Source organism: Theobroma cacao, chromosome 9 (genome assembly GCF_053813885.1).
Source record: "Theobroma cacao isolate CCN51 chromosome 9, ASM5381388v1, whole genome shotgun sequence".
Taxonomy (NCBI): Eukaryota; Viridiplantae; Streptophyta; class Magnoliopsida; order Malvales; family Malvaceae; genus Theobroma; species Theobroma cacao.
The window spans coordinates 12,275,770-12,289,150 of record NC_142647.1 but is presented as its reverse complement, the minus strand read 5'-3'; the positions used below and the strand labels follow the sequence as shown (position 1 = coordinate 12,289,150).

General features: G+C 35.6%; 1 protein-coding gene and 1 pseudogene across 1 annotated transcript; both read left to right on the top strand.

Moving 5' to 3' along the window:
* Positions 1-1,026, top strand: LOC18589230 (xyloglucan endotransglucosylase/hydrolase protein 22-like; annotated as a pseudogene).
* Positions 1,027-5,348: 4,322 nt separating this feature from the next.
* Positions 5,349-6,637, top strand: LOC18589229 (putative xyloglucan endotransglucosylase/hydrolase protein 23). The gene is made up of 3 exons (XM_007014111.3): positions 5,349-5,722; positions 5,813-6,006; positions 6,119-6,637. Exons 1-3 carry the CDS (start codon positions 5,441-5,443, stop codon positions 6,525-6,527), a joined length of 885 nt encoding a protein of 294 aa, XP_007014173.2. The 5' UTR covers positions 5,349-5,440; the 3' UTR covers positions 6,528-6,637.
* The last annotated feature ends 6,744 nt before the right edge of the window (positions 6,638-13,381 follow it).

The window sequence follows — 13,381 nt, the reverse complement described above, 5'->3', positions numbered from 1 at the left end:
AATAAGGCTAATTCATCACTAGTAATGAAGTTTATGGTTTTTCTTGTGCTTTTCCCATGGATGGTTGCATTTGCTAGCAACTTTTCCCAAGATTTTGACCTCACATGGGGACTTGACCGAGTTAGGATACTGAACAATGGGGAGCTGCTCACTCTCTCCCTTGATAAAGACTCTGGCTCAGCTTGCCAATCCAAGAATGAGTATCTATTTGGCAAGATTTCCATGCAGCTTAAACTTGTCCCTGGCAACTCTGCCGGCACTGTCACATCCTACTATGTAAGCAGTATTTGTGCATTTTCTACTAAAATTTAACAATGTCATGAGTTTGGATATTCTCCGCTAAGTCTGTTTATGTTGCGGCTAGCCTCAAAAGGATCAACATGGGACGAAATAGACTTCGAGTTTGTAGGGAATTTGAGTGGTGATCCTTCTACTGTTCACACTAATGTAATTACTGGAGGTAAAGGAGACAGAGAGCAACAATTCCACCTCTGGTTTGACCCTTCGGTAGATTTCCACACCTATTCCATCCTCTGGAATCCCCATGTCATCATGTAAGAACCCTTGAATAACTTTAAATTCATAGTGAATTACCCTGTTCCTTTTCACCCTTTCTTCTCACTTCGTGTATGCATTCCAGCTTCTATGTTGATGGCACCCCCATTAGAGAGTTCAAGAACGTGGATTCAACGAAAGTTCCATTCCCCAAGAGCCGCGCAATGAGAATTCATTCTAGTATTTGGAATGCTGATGACTGGGCAACAAGAGGTGGCCTTGTCAAAACAGATTGGACCAAAGCTCCTTTCACAAGCTTCCTACAAGAACTTCAGCACACAAGCTTGCATTTGGCCCTCAGGGGTAGGGGCTTATCCCTGCACTTCATATTCGTGGCTGGCAAAAGAGCTGGATGCACCAAGCCTGGAAAGTTTGCTGTGGGTGCAGAAGCATTACATGGTTTACAACTATTGCATTGACAGAAAGCGATGCCCTCAGGGACTCCCTCCAAAATGTGCTGCTACGACATAGTCAGAAGCACATTGCCAGCACAAAAAAACACTTATATCCGATACATATTACCAAAACCACGCTAGCTAGTATATCATCTTAATTAGCTGAGTTTCCTTTGTTTATTAAATTTGTTGTTGTCACCTGAATTAGATAATGGTTTTTAATAAGAAAAGCACACACCAAGAGGTATTTTTTGTACAAGACAAATCAGTAAGCCTATATACAGTAACACTGACACACATGGATACCAAATTAGGAACTACAGCATTGGAATCACATTTTTAATAGGATTAATTTTTACTGTAATTTTGGCCTGCTTCACTCCTAAAAGCAGTAGAGCGGCCAAAAAACACAGTTGTGTCTAGAAAGAAAGATAAAGAGACGGAAAGGTCACTGCACGTTACAGAGACAATTTATGATAGTATGCCGATTGTTGATTTTGGGCACTTTGGAAGGACACTACGAATGATCTTATTCGCACATGATTCTCATGGCAATAGCAAATACCTCAAGCGCAAATTATCGTGGGAAAAAGCTGCCGCAAAAGACAAAAGCCAAGTTTATCTTGGAGAAATAAAAAAATCCTTTTTGACATTTTTCCATAAAAATTGTCACATCTTATTAATTTTTAAATTTTTAAAATATATAATCCACGTTACATGTTCAATTAATTATATATTTATGTTGATACAACATATATTTATACATGTGAATATATGGTTCAGGCAATTGTAACCTTAATCACAAAGGAAATGTTTGAACTGCAAAAAAAAAAAAAAGGGTTTATAAGCATAGCATGAAATTAATTTTTTTTTTATTTAAGAAAAGTAGATTTGAACTTTATGTGGAGAAGGTTTGGATCACTTTAGCTAGAAGAGGAATAAGAGATTGAATCAGGTCTGTCAAAAGAAACTATTCATAGCAAACAACCTTTGCATATTTATCTATATTAACTGATCTCAACTTTAACTGTGAATAAAACAGTACATTCATCACCACAACAAGATTTATCTCTAGCCTGCAATTCTCTATATCATAAAATTCTAAACGAAAGAATAAGAAACAAATAAGATTAAAGGTCTTGTTTCCTTTGTGGGATGACTTTGCCAAGGCGTCACGTTTTGGCATTGGTTATGGGGCATGAACGTTGAGCATGATAAGGGGGTGGGTGACGCTGCTAGCTGGGAGGCTTCGTGTTTGGCTGCTGCATTGAGAGCCTCAAGAGGAATGACTGAACCAATGAGACTTTACCATTGGTTTTTTTTCTCCTGACTTTTGAGACTTGTGCAACTGCTAGGTCGGAGTAGTTCACTTCTTTTTGTTCCATTAAAGAACGCCTTTTTGCCTCTTGTGGTTGTATGCTTCTTTTTTTCTTCTTCTTTTCTTTAATAGGGTACAATCAAAACTAAGTTTTGTTTAGGGGCTGTTGCTGCCAATAGCTTTTTGAGCAGCTCTTTTGCTTTAGTACGGTTCGGGGCCTTTCTAAAAGCCAGCTTCTATGCCAAGAAGAGTCTTTCACCACTATTGTTTAAGACTCCTCATGGCATCCTAGCTTCCCTCATCAATAAAACTCCAACTTTCAAAAAAAAGTCTTGTTTCCTAACATTTTCCATCAAAGATGATTCTTTCTCCCATTTTCTATAGCATAAAGGTCTAAACATGGTAAAGTACATTACCCAAATCAAACTTAGGGTCGGCCCTTAGGTGAAGCCACCCAAGCAAGGGCTTTAGGTCCCCAATTTGGAGAGACCCCAAATTTAGGAAAAAATTATAATTTTATAATAATTATATTAAAAATATATAAAAATTAAAAATATATATAAAAATAAAAAATAATTAATAAAATTATTTGTTCTCACACTTATCTATTTATGTGCCTAATAAATCTTAATTTTGTATCACTTTCTATTTCTAGAATGCTATTAATTCTCAACTATATTTTTTTATTTTCAATCAACTAACGGTCATATGTCTTTAATCTCCAATAGTTATTTTTTTCTCACTTATTTCTTTTATTTTCAATCAACACATTTAATGATTTTCAATAGCTATTTTTTTTCTTATATATAAAATCAAATTTTTTTTCAATGTATAATTTTTACTTTTGAATTATTCTTTTCTCATTTGCTCTTTCTTCCTTTCACTTTAATTTTTCTCTAAAGAATATACAAGAAGTTTGTTCTTTTATTATCTTCAAAAAATTGTGAGCTTCATTTGCAGTTTGCAATAAGTATTCAACAATTAGGTACTATTGTTCTAATCTTTATAGATTTTTTTACTTTAATTTAGAGTTTATATTATATTAGAAGAATTTGATTATAAAAATTTAATAAAAAATTTTGCATCTTAAAAAGCTAAAAGAATAAAAATTTAATAATTTTTTTAATTTCAATAAAAAAAATCTCATTTAAATATTTCGCTTTAAGTTTTTGAATTTATTAAGCTACTTTAGCTTACAGATATATCATCAATTCAAAAACTACCCTAAAAGAACAACGCAACAATCAAACCACCTTTGTGAAGTAATAAAAAAGAAGAAAAAACAATCCTTTTAAAACAATGTCATCCCATAAAAGGGTTATATTTAACATTACTAAACTAAACTAAAAAAAAAATTTCTGGTAAACCAAATTGACATTAATTTCCTACCAACTCAACCTTAAACACAATTAATTTAACTTCAGATAAAAGTTTTTATTTGTCCGAGTACAAACCCAATGAACTATAACCCACATCTCTCAAAACCCAATCCTTTCAAACCCTTCTACAAATAACCCAATCAATACCCACACCAATTAAATCAAGCCATTTGTCATATCAAATAAACTTGGCCAAAGCACTATGGGCAGGTGTCATTACTGCACCTGTTTTTTTGGACAGGGACAATTTTAATGTTTGTTATAAAAATTGTAGTCTTCAACAAACAATAATAATGATAAGTCAAAACTTTAAAATTTATATCAAAACAACTATTTGATTTAAGACGAGGTATACTCTTATTGTAATATATCTTTATAAGTTAAAATATATTTAGTAAATCACTTATAAATACAAAAAAAAAACTAAATTGATTATTATATTGAGACAATGGTTTTTAATATTGTAATTTGCTGGTAAGTAAAACAATTTTCTACAACTTACAAGTAATTGTATTTGAATATCTAAGCTTAAATTGAAATAAAATTTCATTCTTTTTATTTCTTAATAATTGCTTTGCATCTTTTTTTTTCCATAATGTACTTGTAAATTAATATTTCTTAATTAGTGGCTAGACGATTAAGTTTCAAACTTCATACATTTTCAATAATTAATTGATTGTGTGTCTTAACGGATGATTCATCTTTATTATACTATAAATATGTAACTAACAGACCTTTTATTGGTTGCCGAACAATATATGTCAAAATTCATGTAAATTTTTTGCTTTTCTTTTATGTTTTCAAAATTTATCAATTAAATTCTAATTGGTTATAGTATATTGTTTCTACAAAAGAAATTTTATTTTAGAATTTATTTTTAATTTTAATATTTTTCATGAAAATACATCTTTTTAGAACTTGCATATTTTTCATGTTCTTGTACTTTAAAATATCAACCTTTATCAAACTAATTGCTCATCATTGTTCGATAAACTTCGGGTCCTTTTCCAAAAGCTGGAATTGAAATTATAATTGAACTTATCGTAGAGACTCTTTTTCTTTCGGCCAAAAAGTAGCAAGCGACAGGCTGAGGCTGGGGTTTTATCTCCATTGCGAAGGCCAAGTTGGGCCACACGCTGGATGGCGTTTGGTGGAAAAGAGCACTAGACCGGTTCCGAGCCAGCTACACTTGGAACCACCGACTCTATGACTCCGAGGGCGGTGGAGGTAACTGCCCTTTTTTATGTATTTATTTATTTATCTAGTCCTTGCAAGGTATCCATTGGGAGTATTAAATTCCATCGATAGAGTCGTGGTAAACGAACCAATTAACTTTACAGGATATGGCAGTACTATTAACTTTAACGTTTAACGCAATAATCACCCCACAACCAAAAGGACAGAGGGAAGAAAGTAAGTAACGTACAGGGAAATGGGAAAATAAGGAACCATAATGAAAGCGGACCCATGATGTCAATGTTTTGGTGTCGGGAAGGTGAGGAACTGGGCCGCGCCCATCGCCTCTCATATCTATCTGGCCAAAACCGCGTGTGAAAATCTACCCAGATTTTTCGTCCTATTCACTATTTATTGACAGCCATTTCTTTTTCATTCCTAAGCCAGCTGGACACAGCCTTTTTTTCAGCCTTCCAATTGCTTTCCTCTCCTTTACAATCACTAGCTATAAAATGGCCCTTCCAGCGTCACCAATCTCATCACTTAACAATTCAAACACAGGTTTACGACAACTTCTAAACTCTTTCCTGTCCCCTATTTCCAAAGCATACTCCTAAATGGCTTCCTTTTTTGCTTCAACTGTTCCACTACCAGTGAAATCATTTTTCCTAGCTTGCTTTTTTATGGCTGCCTTTGCTGGTAATTTTTACCAGGATTTTGATCTCACTTGGGGAGATGGCCGTGCCAAGATTCTCAACAACGGTCAGCTTCTTACCCTGGCCCTTGACAAGGCCTCTGGCTCTGGCTTTCAGTCCAAGAACGAGTATTTGTTTGGGAAGATTGATATGCAGCTCAAGCTTGTCCCCGGCAACTCTGCTGGCACCGTAACCGCCTACTATGTAAGCCTCCGTACATTAAAACTTGCCTTCTTACTCAAATGGCAAGCCCTTGGAACTAACACGTGAAATTTTTTATTTGTAATTTTGCAGCTATCTTCAAAGGGCTCAACGTGGGATGAAATAGACTTTGAGTTCTTGGGGAACCTGAGTGGTGATCCTTACATCCTTCACACAAACGTGTATAGCCAAGGCAAGGGCAATAGGGAGCAGCAATTTTATCTCTGGTTCGACCCAACTGCAGATTTTCACACCTACTCCATCCTCTGGAATCCCCAGCGTATCATGTAAGAATAACCATCTTTTACAGTTCTGAAATTTGTAGTATATTTTGGTCCCATGAACTTTTTTAGCCTTTGAAATTTGAACTGACTTCATGTTTTTACGCATATGTATCAGTTTCTCGGTCGATGGTACTCCAATCAGAGAGTTCAAGAACCTGGAATCCAATGGTGTTCCATTTCCAAAGAAGCAGCCCATGAGGATATACTCCAGTCTTTGGAATGCTGATGACTGGGCTACCAGGGGTGGTCTTGTGAAGACAGACTGGTCTCAGGCTCCTTTCACCGCATCCTACAGGAATTTCAATGCCAAGGCTTGTGTTTGGACTAACGGAGCATCATCATGCTCCTCATCATCTAGTTCTTCGTCTTCCGGCTCCAAAAGCAATGCATGGCTTTCCCAAGAGTTAGATATAACAGGCCAACAAAGGCTGAAGTGGGTGCAGAAGAACTACATGATCTACAATTACTGCACTGATACAAAGCGATTTCCTCAAGGTCTTCCTCTGGAATGCAAAATGTCCTAAGATTGCATATGTCTTAAGTACTAGTGTATGTGAAAGTAGATAATTTTGCCTCGCCCGTTGTAATTACTATGGTCTTGTGTTTGTAATTTCAGCCTACGTCGATTCTTTTATTTTTTTTTCAAACTTTGTCATGTAAGATATATATATATATATATATATATATATAATATAAGAAGAACATTATGGTATAAAAGCGATGGATTTTCTGTTTACGAATTTGCTTTTAATTTTATTATCTTTACACTCAAGAGAAAGATTGATCTTATACACACAAAAAACAAAAATAAGAAGCTGGAGAGAGTGGGGAGGGAAAAAATGATGGTAATAAAGTGCTATGAATGAGCGAGATGAGCATGCGCCAGAGTTGTATTACTCTGCATTCAATAGTGCTTTCACGTAGCATCTTGTCCCGTCGGCTTCAAAATTAATTTGTACGACTACTATTATATCGTTCTTTTCGAGTGCATGCACATCATCTAATGGTTCTTGCAATCAACAAGCTATTCAGACCGAGATAATTCCAAGATCATAAACAGATTGTAAATAAGTCACAGACCAAGGGCATTTTTATAAATTTTGGACTTTCTAGGGGAAATCCGTAAGGTCAGATGCGTACAAGCCTCGAAGCTTGTACCAGAAACTTAATTAGGTTCTGGCTTATAATTAAGACTCCTTTCACTGGCATTTTCTCTTAGGCTTGGTATACTCACTGACTTTTTGTTTTTTTCTGTTTTTCTTGCTGCAGATTCTATCTCTATTTGTTTGGTATTTGCTGCGAAAGAGTTTGGCCTGGATTCACTTGGCATTTAAAGCTGTTAAACAAGCCTATTCCCCTCAAACAAAGGCAAGGTTTTACCCACTTCAACGAATCTATATAAAACTATTACTAGTACTAAAAGTCAGATTAAAATCTATCATCATTCGCTAATAAAATAATAATTACTTAATTAACTTGACTTTTTCTCCAAATATATTATCCCCATTCTCTTCTCCTGCTACTTTGTTCCTTATGCGTATATAATTGAACAAGAACAAGGGAATGAAGATTCATAATTTCATGCTATAAAACTTGACTTTCACCAGACAGGAGAAAAGTTAAAATCACAGCGTGTTTGATTAAAATTATCCCCATTAATTGTTGGTCAGTATCCGGGGCCTATCCAAATTAAACTTTCACAACTTAATTAAGTAACGAATTAAACAAAGATGTTGCCATCTGGTCAAACTTTCACAAATTAAGCATTTTCGATTGAAGCCATCAGATCATTCCATGCCTCATTGATCAATTCCTCAATTATAGCGACTATTTGGTCTTGTTCTATCTTCCACGTCTTGTGGAATTGCTTGTCCAATTTGAGTCAAATCTCTTATTCACCTACATCATAAGAAATCCACTCTGATCAATTCTAGACACAACGACCGAATAAAAACAAAAGAAGAGTTCAAATTTTAAAAGAACTGGAACCAAATAAAAAAAATAAAGATTAATTACCTTGAAGCAAGGTCTCCATATCAATCTCAGGTGCCACATTAAAGAAATGAAAGGCAAAGTTTTATAAGATGTGCGAAATAGAAGAAAAGTCGAGATAGTGGAAAGGAGAAAATCTGGAAACTGGTATTTTCTCTCACGTGAAAATGAACTACAACAGAGTATTTACACTCAGCTCAATGATGAGCAGGTAAGCAAAGCTAATAGACAATGGTAAAAGTAAATTATAACAATAACATATAATTTACTCTATGAACATTAGTGTAAAACTAAAATGGCGTTTTTCCTTCTTTAATCCGTCACATTTCATGCACGTGATCTCATCTTTTTCATAGCAAGTGTGCAGCAACGCAAATCTGGAAATGCAAATCTCTGCTTTTAGCTAATGCTCCTCCTCAATATGAATTGTGAATCTTATGAACATTCATCTTGCCTAGTAATTGTTGAAATCCATTGGGTTGCAGTGCCTTTGTGAACAAATCTACTAATTGAATTTCAATTGGAATGTGCACTGGTTCAATTACTCCTGCAATTACTTTTTCACGCACAAAATGACAATCTATCCCGATGTGTTTTGACTGTTCATGAAAAATTGGATTTCTACACAATTATATAGCTGACTGATTGTATATCACAATAAAGCTTCATTGGAACATTTGTGTTACTCCCAAATCTGCTAATAATTGCTTCAACCAAATAACTTCGCAACAGGTTGAAGCCATGGCTCGGTACTCTGCCTCAGTTGAACTTCTCACAACTACCGTTTGTTTTTTACATTTCCAACTCGCTAATGAATTCCCAACAAATATTGAATAGCTATTAACAAACCTTCGTGTATCTGGGCAACTCACCCAATCACTATCAGGATATGCCTTAATTGTCAGATTGAAATCTGCCTTCAGCTATATTCCTTGACCAGAAGCTCCTTTCAAGTACCTTAACACTTTTTGTTCAACCTACGTATGTTCATGTCCAGGCATACCCATAAACCGGGATTAGGACTCGAATAGCATAAATAATGTTTGGCCTAGTAAAGGTTAGATATAATGTTTGCCTAGTAAAGGTTAGATATAAAATGACAGGTTTTTTTTTTTTTTTGAGAAAAAATCGACAAAAAACAAAAGTATGTAATTAATAACAACCAATAAAATTATTTTTTTCTTTAGTAAAAATACATCTTAGATTAAGAAACCAAATGTTGTTAACATATGTAACTTAATTAATCATCAACCAATCTATTATAAATAATAGAGATACATGTTTATAGCAAAGTAAGATGGTCGATATTTTGCTTGAAAATAAATTAAAATTTAATAATTAGAGAACAAAAAAATAGTCGCCCATCAGGAGACTACTCCCAGCTATGTCACTGATGAGAGATTACTCCGGGCGATGCTGATTGTTGAGAGATTACTCTGGTCGATGATTTGATTCTCTGTCCGTTGCTTCGGCATGTGCATGACTTGTGCTCCGCTAGTGGCTTTGCCATGTACGTGATTTGTTCTTCACTGAGTGGCCATCGTGCGTGATTTGACTATGTTCAGGGGAGGACCACTCATTGATTTATTTGATTATGATGATATAATATGTGAATATATGTGTATTGATATATAACTGAAATGTGATGGCCATTGTATAATTGAAATGTGGTTGACATTTAGCGAAAAGCTCCAAGGGAAGCAAATCATATATATTGAGTTTAAGGCTGTGCTCAGCAACTAGAGTATGCCTATGAAGCATAGTTAATAATGGTTTATGACGGTAAGCTTTGATTATTATGCTGTATTTTGGAGACACAGGTTTGATCAATTAATGAATATGAGTGCGCCGTTGAGATGTGATTCCAACAAGCATGGCGTGATGTACATGTAGGATATTACAATGATTCTCACACTTGTATTTTGGAGATGTTTGATAAATTACTATGTATGTTACATAATAAATGTGTCTTTATATTATGAATATTCATCTATGCTTTACTATGTTGTGGTAGCATCCCTATCTCACTGAGTATTAGATGACTTACCCATTTTTTGTATACCATGTGCAGATAAGTGACGTCATAGATCTATACGTGGCTTAGCATCGTCGTTTGGACGGATGAATTTTAGCATCCGGTAAGTTTTCCACCTAATGGTTTACTCTACTGAGTCAGATCTACACTAACTTCCGCATTCCGTATTTGAAATTTTAAAGGTTAGAAAATAATGTAATTTGGATATTGTAGGCATTGAGCACCATGTGAGATTATGTATGTAGACACTAAATTATAAACAAGAAAAATTAAAAATATATATAAAAAATATATATATATATAAAATGAAAAATAAAAAAAGAAAGGAGAGAGGTACGACTGGCAGGGTGCGGACGCACCCTGCCAGGCACCTCTCTCACCTGCCAGACGCGAATTTTTCGCGTCTGGCAGGGTAGTGGAATTGCCCCCCTGATGCCCAGGGACAAGGCAATGGAGAGTGCCCCCTCCAGAGCCCAGAAATCGGGTATAAATGGGAGGGGGATCCGAGCAACCAAAGGGTGGAGCCAAAAAAATAGAGAACAAAAAAAAACTGAGAACCTGCAACAAGAAAAATCCCAGCAGCCACACCAAAAAATCCACAATGAGCACTGAAAAATCAATCAAAAAAAAATAAGGAAAATAGGAATTGATTCTTGAGAAGGGGGTTTTTTTTTTATTTTGGGGAGAAGATCTAGAGAGAGGCGGAGCCGCGATCTGCTGCCGGCGCAAGAGGAAGAAGAGCTGAGCAGAGGAATAGAGAAGGAGAGAGGCGGAGCCGCGATCTGCTGCGGGCGCAAGAGGAAGAAGAGCTGAGCAGAGGAATAGAGAAGGAGAGAGGCGGAGCCGCGATCTGCTGCCGGCGCAAGAGGAAGAAGAGCTGAGCAGAGGAATAGAGAAGGAGAGAGGCGGAGCCGCGATCTGCTGCCGGCGCAAGAGGAAGAAGAGCTGAGCAGAGGAATAGAGAAGGAGAGAGGCGGAGCCGCGATCTGCTGTCGGCGTAAGAGGAAGAAGAGCTGAGCAGAGGAATAGAGAAGGAGAGGGGTGGAGCTGCAGCACCAACCGACGGAAAGGAAGAGAGCTAGGCTTGGGTGTTTGACGAGAAGAAAGAAAAGTAAGCAAAAAAGAGAGAGAGCTTTTCTCCTCAGGGCCGAACGACGCCATTTGTTGTCCCATGGAATGTTGTGCAAAGCTAAACAGTGTGTCTAGCAACAGCCGTGGTCAGCTTAGTTGTGTTGAGGCTCATTCAACTTAATCAGGTAAGGAAAATTTAACTTCTTTGCATAATGGATTTGTGATTATTTAATTGCTTGGGTATTATGATTTGATTTGTTTGAGTTCAACTCACAGCATTTAATCTAAGCTTCATAACTTGATGCTAAAAGGTTGATTCGGAAATATTTTTTTTCTTTACAAAGTCCTAAAAAGGAAATTTTCTAGAGAATGTCTTCAAGATTAAGATTAAATTACTTCATCACAATGCTCTAAAAGTTTTAGATATGATTTGCAGGTTTAAGGAGATAATATAATTAGAGGATTATAAATATGTATAAATATGAATATAAATAGGGGCATGAGAAATATTTATGTATACTAAAATATATATATATACATATATATGTAGTGAATAAAAATAATATTGTATCAAGTATGAAAATAATTATAATATGGTAGGTAAGAGAATCAACCTTAGAGAATTAACTCCTAAGAAAAATATCATGACATTATGGACAAGTAAACAATGCCGATGATGGGATAATCGTTCGGGATGCGAGAAGTCGTAATCACGAGCTTATGTTCCCTAGGCTCGGAATCCGAATCAAGGCTCCACCAGTACGATGGGAGGGCCTCGATTTCAAGATTCCGGAATTCTTAATACATAAGGAGTTTGATTGTACAAAAAAAAAATTACTCGATAAAAATAATAAACAAATACTAAATGATAAAAAAAATGATAAAATAATAACAATTCAAACGTATAATAAATAATTAATTTGAAAATACAATATACATAATATTAAATAAATAAAAATAAATAAATATATAATAGTAAAAAAAATAACTAATTCAAAATTAAATATTGAGCATTAAGTGGCATAAACTATAAGAAGTGTGAAGATAAAGATAAAAAATAATAATAATAAGAAATAAGAATAGGAAATATGATAATAAAATATATAATAAAATAAAAATAATTAATAATAACAAAAAAATATAGATTATTGCATAGCATATATGTATTGCATCATACATATCATTGCATATAAATATTTCTGTTTTCGAGTTTAAGCCCCGATGATGGGATCTTTCGGGGATCCTGCGAAGGCGGGTATCTCTCGGAAAGTTCCTTAGGTGAAAAAGATGTCCTCGGGTCCCCACCAGTATGATGGGAGGGCTCGAGAACCATCTTTAATAAAAGGCTTTTGCCCGAATTAGGTTCATTATGCACAAAAATATTATTTTAAAAAAAGAAAGCGTACGATGATCCCGATGACGGGAATTATTCGTCGAATTTGCGAATGCGAGTTTCTCAGATAATTCCCTAGGTGAGAGAATATCCCGAGTCCCACCAGTATGATGGGCGGATTCGGAAAATATTCTCGATAAAAGGTTATTTGTCCGGCATTTTTATCTCATGTCATGCATTTCATCTCACCACCTATTTGCATTCCTTTTTAGGTTAAATTGGAGATAAAATAGAAAATAATAATTAAGGAAATTTAGTGAAATTAAAAATTAAAGCCCAATAGGATAATCTAAAAATGGTACCGTTCATGGAACGGGCGTCCGAGGGGTGCTAATCCTTCCCCGGGCGTAACCGTACTCCCGAACCTAGATCCAAAAAATTGTAGACCAGTTTAAGGTTCTTTTCGGTGGGCTTAAAATTAATTTAAGTTTTCATCGATTAGAATCGAGTCAATAGGTGGCCAATCGCACCTAGTAAAAAAGATTGGTGGCGACTCCTAGTTTAATTTTTAGTGAGTTTTCACACCCACGTCAAGCGGTCGGGTTCCCGGACCCGCACGTTTCGACAGCTGACGGCTCCACTGGGGACCTAGAGAGTCGAGCCATAAAAAATAATAATAGGTTATCCAAGGCTTTAAATAATTCACTGTTTCCTTAATATTAATGATTTGTACTACATACTTTGTTTGGTACATTCGCTTATTTCGCATTTATTACTTTATTGCTTCTAATACTTATGGGGATTTAGGGTAGAGGGATGTGAGATTGTTACTTTGAACTCATGATTTCCTTCACACACACAGCACATTTTACATTCACACCAACCCTCCACCCGGGTTATGTCCTTTTTAGGAGGGAGTTTAGTAGCTACGCTCTCGTGAGGTGATA